The sequence below is a fragment of the Dipodomys merriami genome, unplaced genomic scaffold (assembly GCF_024711535.1).
Source record: "Dipodomys merriami isolate MVZ:Mamm:240054 unplaced genomic scaffold, mDipMer1.0.p SCAF_509, whole genome shotgun sequence".
In the NCBI taxonomy this organism is placed as follows: Eukaryota; Metazoa; Chordata; class Mammalia; order Rodentia; family Heteromyidae; genus Dipodomys; species Dipodomys merriami.
The window spans coordinates 538,809-556,336 of NW_027206079.1; the positions used below are offsets into that span (position 1 = coordinate 538,809).

General features: G+C 60.7%; 1 protein-coding gene across 4 annotated transcripts in view; it reads right to left on the reverse strand.

The window, feature by feature from the left end:
* LOC138810776 (B-cell CLL/lymphoma 9-like protein) overlaps positions 1-16,936 on the reverse strand; it is a 29,517-nt gene extending 12,581 nt beyond the window's left edge. The window contains exons 1-3 of one of the 4 annotated variants that reach the window (XM_069998027.1): positions 16,163-16,936; positions 10,125-10,180; positions 92-193 (exon numbers count right to left, since the gene is read on the reverse strand). In XM_069998027.1, coding sequence (XP_069854128.1) covers positions 92-117 — 26 coding nt within the window. In that variant the 5' untranslated portion in view covers positions 118-193; positions 10,125-10,180; positions 16,163-16,936. Of the gene's footprint in view, positions 1-91; positions 194-9,208; positions 9,559-10,124; positions 10,181-16,162 lie in introns of those variants that run through there. The other 3 variants (XM_069998029.1, XM_069998028.1, XM_069998030.1) reach the window with 3 other exon arrangements.
* Positions 16,937-17,528: the final 592 nt, after the last annotated feature.

A 17,528-nucleotide genomic window follows, 5' to 3' on the forward strand; every position in this document is an offset into this window, starting at 1 on the left:
GAGCCCCCTCTCCAGGCCAGCACAGGCCAGCGCTGGCGCGAGGCCCCCCGGCCCGCGCTCCACACACCCCGCCCTCCAGTCACCCACACACCTTGTCTTGTTAGCCAGGATCCTCATGGCTCCCAAACACAGTGGGACCACGGCCCCTGTGCGTGCCCGGGGCCCAGCCAGGTGCTCGGTACTGGAGCTCGGACTGCAGCAACAAGCCCCAAAGAGAAAACTTGTGACTTGGGGAGAGGGGGAGCAGGGCGGGAGGACAGAAGGGAGGACCCGACAGGCCTGCGACTATCGAGCGGGCGAGGGCAGGGGGGTGGGAAGGGTAGGCTACCAGCCGGGGTCGCGTTCCTGGAGGTCAGTCGGGTCCCCATCCCTCCCCCACCTTGCCCTCGAGGGGGGGGGGCTGGCGGTCCCGGGCCAGCAGACCTCCCCGCTGGGTTAAGGGGGCGAAGGTGGCCGCGTGGGGCGGCCCGGGCCCCCGGGGACTCCCCGCGGCCGGACACGCCCCTCACTCGGGCTCGGGAATCCCGCGGGCCCCGCCCCAGCGCTGCGCCCGGGCCCCGGGGCGCCGCCGCCACCGAGGGGCCGGGGTGGGGGCGCGGCCCGCCCCGCCCCCAGCTCGAGGCCTAGCCCGTGCCCATCCCGGCAGGCCCGGGCGGGCAGCGCGAGGCCCGGCGGGGCCCCGGGGCTGCAGCTGGGCTCTTCTGGAGACCAGCAACGCGGGCTCGGATTCCTCCCCGACCGCAAGAATGCAGCCGCCCCTCCCCCGCCGCCCCCGCCCCTCCGGCCGAGCCGAGCGCAGAGCTGAGCGAGCGGGCGAGCGACAGAGCGGGCGGCAGAGCGGGCGGCAGAGCCAGCGGGCAGCAGCCAAGAGCGGGAGGCGGACGCGGCTCGCGGCGGCCCGTGGGCCCCGCACGCCCCAGCGCGCGGACAGACACGCGGGCGAGCCCCGCGAGGGCTGCTGCGCCCGGCCCCGCGGGGGCCATCGCGGCCGGGGCCCGCCAGGCGTCGGCGGGGGGGGGGTGGCGGGGAGGAGATGGGGACCCACAGACACCCCAAGTGTGACTCACACACACGGCTCACACGTGGACAGGGAGACAAAGACACGCACGGGGCCCAGGAAACTAGAAGCGCGCTCGCGGCCCGCCAGCCCTCGGCGGTGTGCGGGCCCCGGGGACCGACCGACGGACGGACAGACAGACGTCCGCCAGCGGGCTGAGCCAGAGCTGCTGCCCCGACTCGTCGGGCAGATGAGGAGACTGAGGCCCGGCCACCGGGGAGCCAGAGAAAGTTGGGTTGGAGAGTCACAAAGAAGCAGGCGGAGGCCGCCACGCAGCCCCGCACGCGGCCGCCCCGCGCGGCCCCCACCCGGCCCCGCCGCGGGTCCCCGGGGAGGGGCGGGGACGCGGCCCCAGCTTCCTCCCGGGACAGCTCCTGCCCCACACACCCGCGCACGCTCCCGCCCGCGAAGCTGCCGGGCCCGGGCTGGGGGTGGAGGAGCCCCACCTGCCTCCCCGTGGGCGCCTAACCCTGACTTCACCCCGAGGCGCAGAGACCTTCCGCGCCCCAGCCTCCTCTGGGGGAGGGGAGGAAGGCTCCAAAGTCCAGGGCCCAGTGGGGTCACAGCCGGCCTCAGCCGTGCGGCCCCAAGGGCTCACCTTCATCCCCAGCTGATCCCTTTCACAAGGAGGAAACTGAGGCCTGGGCAAAGGAAGTAGTGTGCCCTCCGGCCAGGTGATAGCACGCGCATGGCAGAACCCCCCTCCCAGGCACCCAACTCATCTCGCTGAGCCTGGACTCTGCTCCGAGCTCACGCCGCCGGCTGGGTGGGCTTCCCCATGCCAGCGGCCGCCTTTAGTCTCTGGGGGCTGAGGCAGGGCAAGGGCAGAGGCTCCCCACTACCTTTGATTCACACCCTCAAAACCAAGGACTTAGAAAATTGGAGGGGGGGGGCTATTAGGAAATCAGCCCGCTCCAGTGGCCCCAGGGAGGCCAAGGCTTCTTCCCAGAATCTTAGATGCCCCCCACCCCACCCCTAGCTCCCACCCAGCCTCAGGGCCAGCTGAGTCACGCAAGGATGAGTCAGGACTTTCCCATCTCACACTTCCTCCTACTGCCCCTCAAGAGCAGGCCCCAGCCCCTAAAGATCTCCTCCTCCTCCCCCTCCACCACCTAAAGATCTCCTCCTCCTCCCCCTCCACCATCCCCTCCTCCTCCACCACCTCCTCCTCCTCCTCCTCCTGCACCACACAGTCCCTGAAGACACCAACTAGGCAGCCTGGCCTTGGGAGGCAGGAAGGGCTGGTTCCTGGAAGGGTCGTTCTCCAGTAGAGAATGAAGAAGCCTTCCACTCCAGGAGCTCCCAAAGATTGGAGAAGGGAAATGGATGGACCTCTGGGAGTTTGGGCAGAGGTGACACGTGCTGGCTCACAAACAGGAGCAGGTGCAAGTCACCAGAGGAAAGGGCAGAAAGGGCCGAAGGCATACCCAAGAGAATGTGCCTGGGGCAAAGTGGCTGAGACAGGAACCTGAAACTAGGGCGTGGTGGTAGTGTTCTACCCCAGTTTGGGGGAGGCTGAGGCAGGAGGATTGAAGAGTTTATGGTGAGACCGTCTCAAAAAATGAAAAAGAGCGGCAGCTACTCCTAGTCACATCAGGAGGTTAAGATCTGAAGATCAGGGTTCAAAGCCAGATAAGGCAGGAAAAATCTGGAAACTCTTTTTTTTTTTTTTTGGTCCAGTCATGGGGCCTGAACTCTGGGCCTGAGCGCTGTCCCTCAGCTCTTCAGCTCAAGGCTAGTGCTCTACCACTTGAGCCACAGCGCCTCTTCTGGTTTTTTTTTTTTTTTTTTTTTTTTGCTTATGTGGTGCTGAGGAATCGAACCAGGCAGGGCCTCATGCATGCAAGGCAAGCGCTCTACCACTGAGCCACCTTCCCAGCCCAAATCTGGAAACTCTTAAACCAAAAAATCTGGAGGTGTGGCTCAAGCAGTAGAATGCTAGCTTTGAGTAGAAAAGCTAAGTAAGGGACAGCACCCAGTTCAAGTTCAAGCCCTAGTACTGGCACACACGCACACACACACAAAAGACTATAAAGAGCCAGAGTTATTAGTCCCCCACCCCTTCCATCATATGGGGGTGGCAGCGGCATCACACAGAGCCTGAAAGGTTAAAGCAAACCTGACCCCAGCTAGGAGAGACAGCCAAGGAGGCGTGGTGCCCAGAACTTCCAGGCGTTCAGCACCAGCTCAGCTCAACACAATTGCCCCAGGTAGGGTGGCTTTCCAGACTCCAGCCGCACCCGCCTGCTTCCACCCTGCCCACTTCCACATTGGGAGCCTCAGCTTGGTGATCAGCTGGCCCCGCCAGTCTCACTGCTCTGCTTAAAACTACCTCAGTCGTAGAGCTAGCACATGCACAGTCCCGGGTTCAATCCCAGCTCTGCCAAACAAAACAGAAAAACCAGTGAGCCAGTGGCTCTCGCCTGCAATCCTAGCTACTCAGGGGCTGAGATCTGAAGATCACAGTTCAAAGCCAGCCCAGGCAGGAAAGGCTATAAGACTTTTAACTCCATTGAAACATAAAAAGAAAAAAAAGTTGGGCTGGGAAGGTGGCTCAGTGGTAGAGCGCTTGCCTTGCATGCATGAGGCCCTCCTCAGCACCACATAAGCCAAAAGAAAAAAGCCGGAAGTGGCGCTGTGGCTCAAGTGGTAGAGCGCTAGCCTTGAGCTGAAGAGCTGAGGGACAGCGCCCAGGCCTAGAGTTCAGGCCCCACGACTGGACCCCCCCCAAAAAAAAAAGTTGGGAGTGGAGCTATGCCTCAAGTGGTGGAGCGCTAGCTAGCCCAGGGACAGGGATAAAAATGAATAAATAAACACAAAAACCCCACACAGGCAGTGAGGAAAGGCTTTGGAAAGCCTCATGTGCAACAGCCAGGCGCTTCTAGAAAGAAAAATGTACAACTAGAACTCCCTGTCATTCGTGACAACACACCTCTGCTGGGGGCACCAGGAGCAAAATCCTTGACATCTAGCTGAAGATCTACCCCGCCACCCCCAGACAACAAGGCCTCAAGGACCCCTTTCCCCTGGGTATCAGGTCCCTGGTCCTTAGGTCTCCTGTATGGTCACTTCCTCTTCCTGAGCTGGTGGCTCAGTGGCTGGGTGGGGAGGTCACAGATTTACAGCCTAGCAGGAAATCTGCTCAAGGACCAAGGTGCTACTCTGGGACCCTCTGTGTGGGAACTTTTGGGCTGGGGGGGGGGGGCTTCCCCTGGCCCTGGTTCCTAGCAACTCTCCCCACTTCCTCCTGCCCCCCCCCGCCCCCACTGAGAGAGGAGTCCATGCAAATCAAGGTTTTGCTTGGGAGGTTTTGCCTGGGAGTTTCCAGCCCCACCCCACCTGTATCCCCAGGGTGAGGCCAGGCAACCCCAACCCTGCTGGGGCTGACCCTAGAACCTTCCAGCCTAGGCCCTTGAGCAGGGTGCCTGGAGGAGAGTCATTGTGCCCATGCTGGGTCACTGTCCCTCCCAGAGCCCGCAAGGGACAAGTGGCACTGCCTAGGCAAACCTGTGGCACCTCGCTTCTCTTGGCTCCTGTAAGCCATTACCGGGTGGCCTCTGCCCTGGCAGTGGGGTGCCCCCAAAGACTGCTGCCCAATCCCTAGCTGCTCCCTCCCCCAGAACAGAAGGGTGGGGGGCACAAGGAAACAAGACAGGGCAGGAAGCCCAGGCAGGCGGCGGGCACTCTAGGCCAGGCACAAACAGCCAACACAGGAAACCACAGCCCACCCCCGCCCACCCCACCCGCCCAAGGCTCTGGAAGAGAAGAGTGCCAGAAGCTTGGTACCCCAACGGAGGCCAGGGGCAGGGGTTAGCCCGGGCCAAGGGAGGCGCTTGACGCTCCCTAGCCTTCTCTCTGCCCCAGACCCTACCTGGGGAGGGGGAAAGGAAGTCAGGCTGGCAGCGATGGTGCTGCCTCTTTAAATCCACCGAAATCCTGAGCTAGGCCCAACCCAGCTCTGGTTTCACAGGAAGGAAAGGAGCTGGGGAGCCAGTAGGGCAGGCGGTGGCGGCTGGAATTAGCCCCACCAGCCCAAATATATCTGGTCTCCTCTAGCCAGTCCACTGGCACTTCCTGGCCCCTGGCACCTGCACCGGCGTGGGGGTGGGAGAGGGTCTACCTGGTGGGATGGCCTGATCTCAGGAGGTGGCTGCTGGCTGCTGGCTGCATGTGGGTTAGGTAGTGACTTCCCAAGTCTCCATTTCCAGAAGCGGGTGAGAGGGGAGCACAGGGCAGCTCCCTGGGGACCATCACCTGGCCTCAGCCCTCCAAGGGGTTAATCTGGCCCCCTCTTTGGGGGGGGGGGTAGGGGTGGCTGAGGAACCTCCTCCAAACTGCCTGGCTGTTGGGAACAATGGGGCCATTGTGGGAGGAGTGGAGTGCGGGCAGGCTGCTGGCACGGCCGGCACGGCACACCACACCACGGGGCGGGACCTCACCCAAAACCTGCCTGCCGCACTCTGCTCTCTCCCAGGTACTGCCAGAGGCAGACACATCCTTCCAGCCCCATCACTGCCCCATCACCGCTGCCGCCGGCGCTGCCGCCTCCGCCGGCTGCCTGGCCCAGCCTGGCCCAGCCTCTTGGCACCCGCAGCACCTGGAGGGCCATCGGCCTCTGCCCACGTGGCCATGCCGACTGCCATGACCCTCCAGGAAGCAGGGGCCTGTGGGCCAGGACCAGGTGGGGGTGGGGTGCTGAGACAGGATGTGTGCCTGTGATCCTCCAGTAGGGGAGACAGGAAGGCCAAATGGGGTTTCTAGTGTCAGTCCTGGCACCCTTGGGCAAGAAGGGCTTAGGGGATCGGGAGGGCAGAAATGGACAGGGTCCCTGCGCCCAGGCTTCCTTTCCCACACACCCATCCCAGAAGAGATCTGGTGCCCACTGCAGCCTCAAGACTGAGGCTGAGACCCCAGGGGCCATGCGGATGCTGTGGCATGAGAGCTAACTGTGCAGGCAGGCAGGCAGGGTACCAGACCCCTCCCACCCCTTCTGGGGTATGGGACTTTTGGCCATCCCTTTCTCCCTCTGAGCCTGTTTGCTCATCTGCAGAAACGGGGATAATTTTAGAACTAACGAATGGCATGCCTGAGTCCTACTATCCTGCAACAAACTCTGTCTGGCCCTGACGCTCTCTTCTTTATCCCTGGCCACGGTCCCCAAATATGCGGGCATGTCATAAAGGTACCTTTGGTGAAGGCTGTGATCATCCAGATGTTTGTGCTTTGAGTAACTAAGTACATGGGGCCCAGGAGCATCTTATTAGTGTTTCCACCGCTTGTCCCCAGCTCTCCTGGAACAGGCAGGCTCCTCCGGGAACATGCCCCCAGGCATTCCTGGATTCACCCTTCTCCAATCCACAGCAAGAAGCAAGAACGGAGAGAGCATCTGTGTATCTCCAAGCCCCAGAGGCAAGTGGAGGAGGGATTTCCCTCTCCCAGGTCTGTAACCCATCCACCAGGCACTCCTCTTCTTGTCTGACCCTTTTGGCAGCTACCCTAAAGTGTAGTAGAGGGCCTGGAAGACAAAGAAGGGCAATCGATAGGCACTTCTGGCAAGAAAGTAGCCCAGGGAGAAGACCAGAGAGGGCTGTACCTGGGGGGGGTGCATGTGCCCCCAAAGGGTTAACAAGGCCCTAAAAATAACCTGCTCCCAGCAGGACCCGCTGATCAGAACCCTCCAGCCATCTGTTCCCATTTTCTCCTGTTCACATTGGAACATCTGAAACCGGCCCCAGAGCCCCAGCCTGATCCCAAAAATAGCCCCAGCCTGCCCAAGGAACAGGCCCGGCGGCTGGGCACAGGAGGCACAGCTCAACAAGGAGACATGGCTCAGGCCCATGAGCCCTGACCTCTAGATCTATGAGGGCCTGGGGAGACAATCAAGAACTCTGACCACCCCTCCTCGTATCAGACCAGAGAGAGCACCTACCAGCCAAGCCCCGGCCTTAGACCCGGGAACCCCAGCATCACAAGCACAAATTAATCCCCAGAAAATGCCAACCACCTGTCAGCATGGTTCCCCCTCACCTGGGGGCACTGTCAGTCAATCTACCACCCACTCCCATCCCAGGATCTTTGGGAGCCCTTGGCACCAACGGGCGTTCAACATTGTCCTCTGGCCCAGGGCACACAGGGTCAAGGCAAGACTCTCCAACACGACCAAACACCTAAGCAGCTCCAGGGGAAGGATTCTGGGATGTCCTGGAGATGCTAGAAATGCCTATAGAAGCTCGCTCTCCTTCTGGGCTTGGAGAGACGGCCCCTCTCCCTGCCCACCTGTGGCCAGCAATGACAAGTACGTCCACCTGTGGCCAGTAGTGCCAAGCATGTCCACCTGGGCTTCTCTACCTGGGCACTGGCCCTTCACAGAAAGAAAAAAACATACCCAGGCAGGGACTCTAGGGGACCCTGAGTGTTGAGACCGGCCTCACAGATGACATCCACGGCACAACTTCATGCTGCCACTTTTCTCCCCAAGGAAGGTCCCTGACCCCTAGTCCAGGAAGAAGAGGAGGTGACCACGGGAGCCATTTAAGGACAGAGTGTCTTGTTCCGTCCAGTGAAAAACCAGAGCAGCAGGGGATGGATGGTGGGAGGGGTGCTGAAGCTCAACTGAGCAAACAGCCCGCCCTGAGGGAGGGAGGGAGGGAGGGAGGTGGGCTGGACTGGCCCTGAAAAGTATAAGTTTGGAGCAATAATGAAGAGACAGGTGCTCAGCCTCCCCCAGACCCTTCTCCAGGTGTCAGCTGGCACCAACTGTGAGGAAACTGAGGCAGCAACAAGGTGAGTCTTGGAGTGACTTAAGAATCCAGGAAGGGGCTGGGAAGGAGGCTTAGTGGTATAGTGCTTGACTTGCATGCATGAGGCCCTGGGTTCGATTCCTCAGCACCACATAAACAGAAAAGGCTGGAAGTGGCATTATGGCTCCAATGGTAGAGTGCTAGCCTTGAGCTGAAGAGCTCAGGGACAGTGCCCAGGCCTAGAGTTCAAGCCTCACGACCGACCAAAAAAAAAGAATCCAGGAAGGCCAGGTCCTGGTGGCTCATGACTGTAATCCTGGCTACTCAGGAGGCTGAGATCTGAGGATCATGGTTCAAAGCCAGCCCAAGCAGGAAAGTCCCTGAGACTCTTATCTCCAATAAACCACCAGAAAACCGGAAGTGGGGCTGTAGCTCAAGTGATAGAGTGCTAGCTTTGAGCTGAAGAGCTGAGGGACAGTGCCCAGGCCCAGAGTTCAAGCCCCACGACGGACAAAAATAAAGAGTCCAGAAGTGTATAGCACTATGGGGGCTGTCCCTTCCCCTCTATCAATCCTTCCTTCACTCCAGTCCCTGGGGTGCCAAGAGTTCCGGCAGAACCTCTACTAGTAATAAAGAAGAGGTCTCTACCACTAATTGAGCATTTGCTCAAACCTTCCACAGGCATTATCTAGTTTAATCTTCAAAACAACACTACTAAAAAAGTACTCATTTCTTGTTCTTTTTATAAATGAGATGGCTATGTGACCAGACTTGAACCCCTGGGATAAAGGAGATCCTCCTATCTCAGCCTCTGCAGTAGTTAGAATTACAGAACACGACCTCACCCAGTCTTAGAAGAAAGAGGAGGCACAGGGAAGTGAAGTAGCTTGCCCAAGACACACAGCCTACAATCAGGAGACACTCCAGTGGTTGGGTTCTTGGCCAGGGCACCACACATGGAATCAGCTCTGCAACCCCAAGAGAATGAAGGTCCTGTCCAGCCTCACCCTCATCCCACACACGGTCGCTCCATGCCTGCTGGGTACCGGGTCCCACACTAGAGGACACACACAGTTCCTGCCCGGGGAGGAGATCAAAGGGAGCACACTGCTCTCCACCCCCTCCATGCAGGTGCCTGGCCTGGCCCTGAGCTCCGACAGAGCAAAGTTCCCGGGCCTCCCACTACTCAGCCTCCCCCTCCCCCAAGGGTTACCTCTGCTGACATCCAGGTCCCCAACAGTCAGCAAGGTCACAAGGCAAATGTCCAGGACAACTGCTCTGGCCCCCTGCTGAGAGATGCCCTAGGCTAGGAATTACTCAGCTGCCCCCCCTGCCCCAGGTGGGGGTCAAAGGTCAAGTGGGACTGGCCTGGAGTCCAAGCCCTGCTTTCTGGCCCCATGCTCTGCCATACCTGTCCACTGCTCCCCATTTTTTTTCACTGAGTTGGAGGCACGGCAACTTCCTCCCCGTCTCTGAGGGGTAGTAGCCCGTATCAGGGAGAGGAGGGGCAGATGAAAAGCCCAGAAGCCCCCACACCAGGGAGAAGCATCTCCTCCTGGCCCCTGACTTCCCCCAGCTCTCCCGAGTCAGACAGGAGCCAGGAGCCAGGCCCACAGGAGTGTTTGTTGTGAATTCAGGGAGTTGTTGCTAAGTAAGGAAGGAGGGGAGGGAGGCGCCTGTGTGTGTGTGTGTGTGTGTGTGTGTGTGTGTGGTGTGTGTGTGTGTGTGTATGGTGTGTGTGTGTGTGGTGGGTGTGTGTGTGTGTGGTGTGTGTGTGTGTGTGTGTGTGTGTGTGTGTGTATGAGACCCATGTCTCCTGTGCCTATAGAATCAGGCAGCAGAAGTAGCCACTCGGCTTTGACAAAGCCTCATAGAGCCTGGAGCCAGCGAGGGAGCCAGTACTTGGCATAACCAGGAACTGTAGCCTGCCCTCGGGCACGGAGCTGTCTCCCCACCTCCCACCAGGGGAAAAGATGCAGCTGAGAAAAGGACTGGAACTTTCACTGGAGCCCAGCTTTAACCCTCCTCATCCCAGCCCCTCCCCCACCTACTGCCCCCCCACCAGTCTAGGTGCAAGGCTGTTTGCCCCCCAGGAACCAGGGCAGGCCCCCCCTCTTCTGGGGGGGAGGGGGGCAAAGAGGGAAGGCAAGGCAAAGTGAGGGCAGTAAGCCAGAAAGCCAGGAGGAAGGCGCCCAAAAGACAGAAAAGCCGAGCAGGGGGGCGGGGGGGGGGGGGGGGCGGGTAGGCTAAGCCAGGATGGTGCGGCCACTGCAGACAGATGGGGGAGGCCAAGAAGGACGCGCGCAAGCACACGGACCCCCTCTCACCTCCGGAGAACGTGCTCAGGCTCAGGCTCAAGGGTGTGGTCTGGGATGGGGTCTCCCTGTGGAGAGAGGGTCACAGCTAGAAGCCCCCCTGTGGGCAATCTATGCCCCAGCTCCTCCCAGAACCCCAGCCCTCCCCCACCCACCCAAACTTGTACACACATACACGCAGCCTGCAGCTACAGGAAGTCTCTGAGCTGCTCAGAATGCCCCCCCCCCCACGCCAGGACTTCTGTGGACTGGCTGGGAGCCAGGCCTGACCCAGCTGCCCCACCACACCACTCCCCCTCCCTGTCCTGGAAGCAGGAAAGGAGAAGGCACTGGAAGACCTCAGAGTTCCCAGATTGCCTGGCCCCACTGGAGGTGGGGAGGGCCAGCGGCAGGCCTCCCCAACCTGGCCCGAGGACCTGGGGAGTGGGAGGCCTGAGGACCCCAGCTTCCCACACCAGGCACCCCGAGGTTATCTTATGTCAGGGAAAAGAATGGCTGTGGTTCCTGTGTGGTCTCCCTGGCTGCAGCCCTGGTCCCCTGAAGACACAAAGTCCCAAGGACTTGGCCTGGGGTAAGGAAGGCTTAGCAGTTCAGTAGCAGGGACTGGGTGAAGCGCCCACAGCAGGCGGGAGGGAGGCTGGTGGCTGGGCTCAGTTTGTACTGGGGGTCAAAGGGGAGTTCTTTTCCGAAGAATTCTGGGAGAGACGCCAACTAGAGCAAGCTGCTAACCACCCCTCCCTCTCTCTCTCACTGCACTGGGGTTGGGGGGGGGTCCCTGCCAACCAGACTTAACCCTCTGCAGCCTGTGTTACTTCAGGCCCAGGACAGCATTGGGCTGGAGCTGGATGTAGCTTCCACTGCTAGGAAGGAGGCAGTTACAGAGTGCCCGCCAGAACATGGTTCCATCTGGCCCCGCCCTACCACCACCACCTGGGTGACTTTCCTGGACTCATCTACTGAAGGTAGATGAGAGTCTGCAGTGACGTGTGCGTGCGTGTCTCAGAGACAGAGATTGAGAAACACAAACTGAAAATTCCTTGCCAAGCCCCTCCTCCTGCTGGGTCACTGAGCGCTGTACCAACCTGTGCCTCTCCCCCTCCCTCCCTTCCACCGGGGACCACAGCCCCCCCCCGGGGGGGGAGGGGCGTCAAGGGACAACCTAGCCTATGCCCACCTTCTGCGAATCTCCCCAAGCCCTTGACTCCCACAAACTGCCCCTGCCTAGACTCACTCCTTCCTTGATGGCTTCCAGAAGATAGCATTCAACTGGAATGTGAGATCCTAGAAAGGGAAACTGAGTTCTAGGGGGGGAGGGAGTGTCTCAGGGTCTCCCGTCTGTACAGCCCAGCCCAGTCCTGATCCTCTGAACTCCGCTCTCAGAGAACGCTGTCTAACTGTAGTAGGAGAAAATGAGATTAAACATCAAGAACCACTTCCTGGGACCCGAGGCTGCAGTGGCAGCCGGCCCCACCCCAAGAGCCTGGATTCCAGGCCCCTTCATCTTCTGCTCAGAGTGAAATGAGCTCATTTTTTGTTCACCGCTGCTAATCAGAGACCTCAACTTCTTTGAACTTAAACTTTGCCACCAAGCTCCCAGGTCTGATGTGACTAGTTGTTCCTTGTCTCCAAAGAAGCAGATGACAATGGGGGAGGGGATCACTTTCCTTTAGAGCTCTAGATCTTCCTTAACAGCCAGCACTGTCTCTCAGAAAGTGATCTGGCCATGGGGGACCCCTCACCGTGCTGGGGACCCATGAGGAGCAGAGGGGGAAAGCCCAACCCTGGGCGGCAGTTTATCCCAATGTGTCTCCAGTCCGCCACACTCTCTCTCCAAGGGCTAGGGCTGCCAGAAGCCTTGGCCTTATGCCAGGAAACCTCCCTATCAAAGGGCAGAGGACTCCACGTCCCAGGGAGCCTAGGAGCTGCGGGAAACCTGTGACTACACACCCAGACATGTTCCCAGGAAGGAGGAGGAGGTGAGAGAGATGTAAAGCACCACACGTGCGCCCCAGTGCACGCACACACACACACACACACACACACACATCAAAGATGCACATGCCTCCAGAGCACACTCCTGAAATATCCTCAGATATGTGCAACCCACAGACATATACATAGTCAAAGTACCTCCTAAAAAGAAGCCCAAACTCTCCTTAAGACCCAGAGAGATTTGCATATACTCCAAGACAGCCCAAGAAAGCTCAGGAAACAACCAGACACTGGCCAACCACACAGAATTGCCCAGAGCTACACCAGCTCTGGGACATACACACACATACACACATATACACACACACACACACACACACACACACACACACAGAGTAGTAGTATGTGGCCATGTGCTAGCACACAAACTCAAACACTCCACCTCTGTGCACAGCATGAAGTCAGATTAGAGGACAAGGTCCCTCCTTCCTAGCGGAGAGGGGAGTCGAGGGGTGGAGAAGCACTCTGGGATTTCAAAACAATCCTGGTTTCGAAATGCTGGAAATGCTGGATTCAGGGCCATTCCCAGTTGAGAAGGGGGGGAGGGGTACACAGGCTAACTCCGAGCTGCTAGCTCAAGACCTAGGAGAGAGGTTGGACAGAGGAAGCCCCAGCCTATGGGGAAAGGGGCCCCAAAAGAGACACCAAGGCAGGAGGCGCAGCCGGCCCAGGGCCAAGCAGGGAAGGCCCAGGCTGCTGGACAGAAGGCAAAGGAGCGTTCCTGGCTGCCAGGAATAGAAAGGAGACAGGGAAAGGCCTCTACACCCCTAAGAACTGAGGGTAAGGGGGAACCTGCTCCCCTACCCACTTGTGAGCTGTGGTGACAGCCTTCTGCCTCTGCTTCCCCAGCAGCATTCGGAGTCTGAAGGTGGGCCAAGAGTTAAGAGGTCAGAGAGGGGGTGCAGGGCAGTCAGGACTGCCCACACTCAGGGCAGGCTGAGGTAGCAACCCCCTGGGAATTCAAGTCTTCTCTCCCCTGCACAGAGATGAGGATCATAGGGGAGACTGAGGCATTGCAACAACCCCCACACACACCCAGGAAGTCACCCCTCCCAGGGCAGCCAGAGGGCCCTTGCTGCCCCTCCTCCAACCTCCAGGGAAAGTCGGCCGGGCTCACCAGGGAGAGAGGGAGGGGGAGGGAGGTCAGGCCAGGCTGGGGGTGGGGCTCTGGAGGCCTGGCCCTGGCACTCCGCAGAGGAAATTCCAGGCTGCCTTCGGGGCCGCCCATCCAAATGACAAGCAGCGAGCAGCGGCCCTCTCCACCTCATCCCTCTGCTCCCAGCCCCGGCCACCTGGCTCTGGAACCCCGGCTCTGAGACTGGGAGGCCCAGACAGGAGCAGCTCAGCAATCCCTGGGGAAGATGCTCAGCCCTGCTAGGAGCCCCCCACCTGGTGGTCCCGGGAGCCAATCTGAACCTCTTTATCCCCAGGTCCTGGGAGCTGTCCCCACAGTGCAGCTACAGGTGGGCAGCTGTTGGGGCTGGCAGGCAGAGGCACAGATGCCAGGTTAGAGCAGCCAGGCGCTCAACAGGTTGAGCCAGTCCCTGGAGCAAGCGGCCCCACCCCAGGGAGAGCGGGCCTGGCAGCGGCTGCCTGCCCGCGGCACCCAGCCTGTACCGCTTGGCTCCCACGGCTGCCCACTTTCCCACGGTGCCATCCCCCTTCTGTCCCTTCTCTCAGGTCAGCACCGGGGCAGTGCCCAGGGCTCTAGTACAAGGAAGCAAGGGATGCCATTTTCCCATCATCCTCGAGTGCCCTGGCTCTTGAGGTCCCTCCCTGCCGGCAGCCAGGAAGCCCAGGGAGAGGTAAACGTGGCACAGAGGCAACAGGAACCCCAAAGTGCCTCCCCACATCCTTGCAGGCCTCCTTGAAAGAGGAAGACGGGGCACACAGACACCTTGGCTCCAGGAGCTGCCGAGGGTGCTGGGACCCAACCTCAGCCTGCAGTGGCGCCGGAGGCAGGGCCTCCTCTCCCTGGAGGAGCCGTTACAGAGCTGCTTCCATTTGTGCCAAAGTTGTTGCCACCTGCAACCTTGGTGCTTTCCTCCCAACCCCTGGACTCCCCAGGCTCTATCTCAGCCACTCTCCAAAGGCAGGCACACCCCCACCACACACACACACACACACACACACACACACACACACACACGCACACACGCGCGTGCGCGCGCACACACACACACACACACACACACACACTGCCTTTTATACAGCAGCCTTTAATCTAAAGCAGGTGCCAGGCATTCCAGCCTTTGCTGAGTGCTGAGTCCACACTGCCACCAGCTAGGCCTCTGCCCAGGAGGCTACTGCCCTGTCTAGTAGTGGGTGAGCCCCCAGCCTAGGGTACCAGGAACCCGGAGGCAGAAATTAGCTAAATGAAGCCATGGGTGTCCAATGTACCTTCACCAAGCAAGATCACTCGGGCTCAACTTAGCACTGACTAGCCCCTGTGACCCACGAGCACAACAGTCATCCTAGATGGAAGCTGCTAAGTGTCCTCTCTCTCAACAGCCTGCCTCCCAGAATCAACCCCACCCCATCCTAAGCAAGAGTAGCAGCAAGTTAGCTGGGAAGTCAGTGGAGGGAGATGGCCAGGGCTGGCCCAGTCCTCCAAGGAGGTAGATCACCTGAGGAACAGCAGTGCCTCCCACCTTCTTTCCGGTACCAGACCCCTGCTTCCCTCCCCACTCCCTGCCTTCCTCCTCCATTCCCAGTCCCAAGGCTTCTAACAGCAGCAGGGCCTCAGAGCACACACTGGGAGGACACGGCCTGAGCACGCTCTTCCCCTGAGGGCACGAAATCATGGTCTTGACCCAGAGAAGGCAGCCAAGCCCATGCTGGGGGCCAGCAAAGGAACCCCTGCCCCCCCCGGAAGTGGCTGCTCCCTAAAAAGACGTTGGAAGGGGGGAGAAGAGGAATGGAACCCACCTCCCCCCACACACACACCCATTGGAGAGCTAGTTTGAGCAGATACAAGGCAGACAGACTTCCCAGGTAAACAGTGCAGCAAGGGAGTAAACTAGAGTGGGGGGAGGGAAAGGAGGAAGAGAGGGCAAAGATCAAGGGGGCAGCAGAGTCCCTTTCCCAGGGCTCACAGCCCAGCTCCCCCTCTCTCAGAATACTTTTCCTCCCGCAGCAGAGGCCCCCTAGACCTGCACAGACACACACCCCAAGTAGCAGACAGTGGGAGGAGGGAGAGAGGGGGTATTAGAAAAACCCGGAAGGAAGGAAACTGGACAGACAGACAGAAGCTGACCCTGGCCTCATTGCTCCAGGGAGACACCCTCCAAATTCCCAGACTTTGAGGGGAGCCCCTCCTTCACAGCCCCCCAAGAGGGGGAAGTGGAAATTGGACCTCGGTCCCTCCAGAAACCAAATTCCCAGAAGCCTGGGACCTACCCCAGCCAGGCAAGAGGCCTAAACCTCCCTCCTCCTCTCACCTTCTTCCCCCAAGGCCTCCTTTGGACCAAGACAGCAGCCACCTCCTGCCGAGGGAGCAGGGCCACCTCCAATGAACTGTGTGACTGTCCCACCCCTGGTCCAGCCCCCGCCACCTCAGAAGCCTGGACGGGGGAGGCTCCTCCAGGCTCTGGCAGCTCAGAGGCAAGGCCTGGGGGCAGAGGGTGGCCCCCAGATCTCCCCAGTACCGATTCACCTCCTTTTGGAGGCTCCCGTCAGACAGGGGAGGGGGGCTGGGGTGCCAGCCCCCACCGGGCTGGGGAGCCCGGGAAGGGGACTACATCTCCCAGAAGCCCCCAGGGCAGGGTTCGCTGCTCCAGCTGGCCCGAGGCCGGCCTTGTTCTCTGCGCCGGGGTGGCAGGGTCCCCCCGCCGCCCCCGAGCCCTCCTTCCGGGGCTCTGGAACTGCCAACCTGTCGGGGGGCCTGCGAGGAGCCTCCCCCGGCCCTGGGGGGGGGCGTCCCCCGCCCCTCCGACAGCCCGGGCCGCGTGCGCGAGGGCAGGAGACAATCCGGCCGCGTCCCCTCCCCGGCACGCCGCCCCCCCCCCCGTCCGGCCGGCCTGGCGTGACTTTCGCCCTCTCCCCAGCCCTCCCCTCACCTCGCGCGGGCCGGGGGTCCTCACGCCAGGCCGGAGCTGGACGCCATGACCAGGTCAGGTCGGCGGGTGGAGGGGGTCCCCCTCCTGCTGGACGGCCGGAGGTGCGAAGCCGAGGGCGGGCGGGCGGCGATCTTTTGATCCTGGGCGCCTTGAGCTCAAAACCTGCCCGGCCCGGGAGAGGGGATCCGGGGGTCGGCGGGCGCCTGCGGGGCCGCCTCGCCACCGCCGAGCATGGTCGTGGGCGCCGGGCAGCGGCGGGGGAGCCGGCGCACCCGCCGGGCGCGGGGCCGGGCCGGGCGCGGGGCTGGGGGCTCGGGTCCTGCTCCTCCTCCCTTCCTTCCTTCCTTCCTCCGCCTCCGCCTTTCACTTTCCCCCAGGCCCGCGGGGACGCCGGGCCCGGGCGGGGAGGGGGCTGTCTGGACGCTTATTGTCGATCGGACGCCGCCGAGGGTCCGGGTCGCGGGCCCCGGGCTGCGCGGCGCCGGGAGACCCAGGCGTGCGGGCGTCCGGCCGGCTGGCTCCGGGCGGCGGCGGTGGTGCAGCGGCCCCGGCTCCGGGGCATGTCCGGCCACTGGCTCCGCCGCGCGCCGCCGCCTCCCCGGGCTCCCCCGCGCTGCCGGAGCCCCGCTCGCCCCTCCACTCGGCTCCGCTCCCCAGCCTGAATAAGCATCGGGGCTCGCTGGCTGCCTCCTTCTGCCTTCATACCAGAGCCCGGAGAGGCCCCTGTCAAAATAAGAGCTCCCCCATCTCGCTCGACTCCTCGCCCAACCCGGCTCCCCCAGCCTCCCAGTGGCCTGACTCGGTAAGGCGCCCGGCCGGCTAGCGGGAGGCCGGTCGGCCCGCAGGCGGGGAAGGGGGGGCTTCGGTCTCTCTCTCCTCCCCTTTCCTGAGGACGGGGGGAGGACGCGCGCCACCAGCATCCCAGGCTAGGGTGTCGTCTGACAAACCTACCTTCCTATCTGCACGGGTTGGAAAGAGTGGGAGATGCACACACACACACACACACACACACACACACACACACACTGGGTCCCCCTTCGTTGTATCCACCCATATCCATTATGCACTGTGCATTTCTTTATTCACCTCTCTCTTCTAGCAGACCATGAGATCCTTGAAGACATGCACTGAATTTTTTCATCTCAGTCTTCAGTGGTGGAAAGTGGACGCTAAGAAAACGTTTGTGGAAGTGAAACCTTTGTCTTAAAAAACAAACACTTTCTTCATTTAAAATAAAAAAAAGATAAAGCTTCACACATATACATAACACATCCAACATAAATACACCCCATCTGTGGAACGGTAGCTGCATTGAAAAGATTGTAAAGGAGACTTTTAAAAAGCATTTCATGCCAGGTGCTGGCGG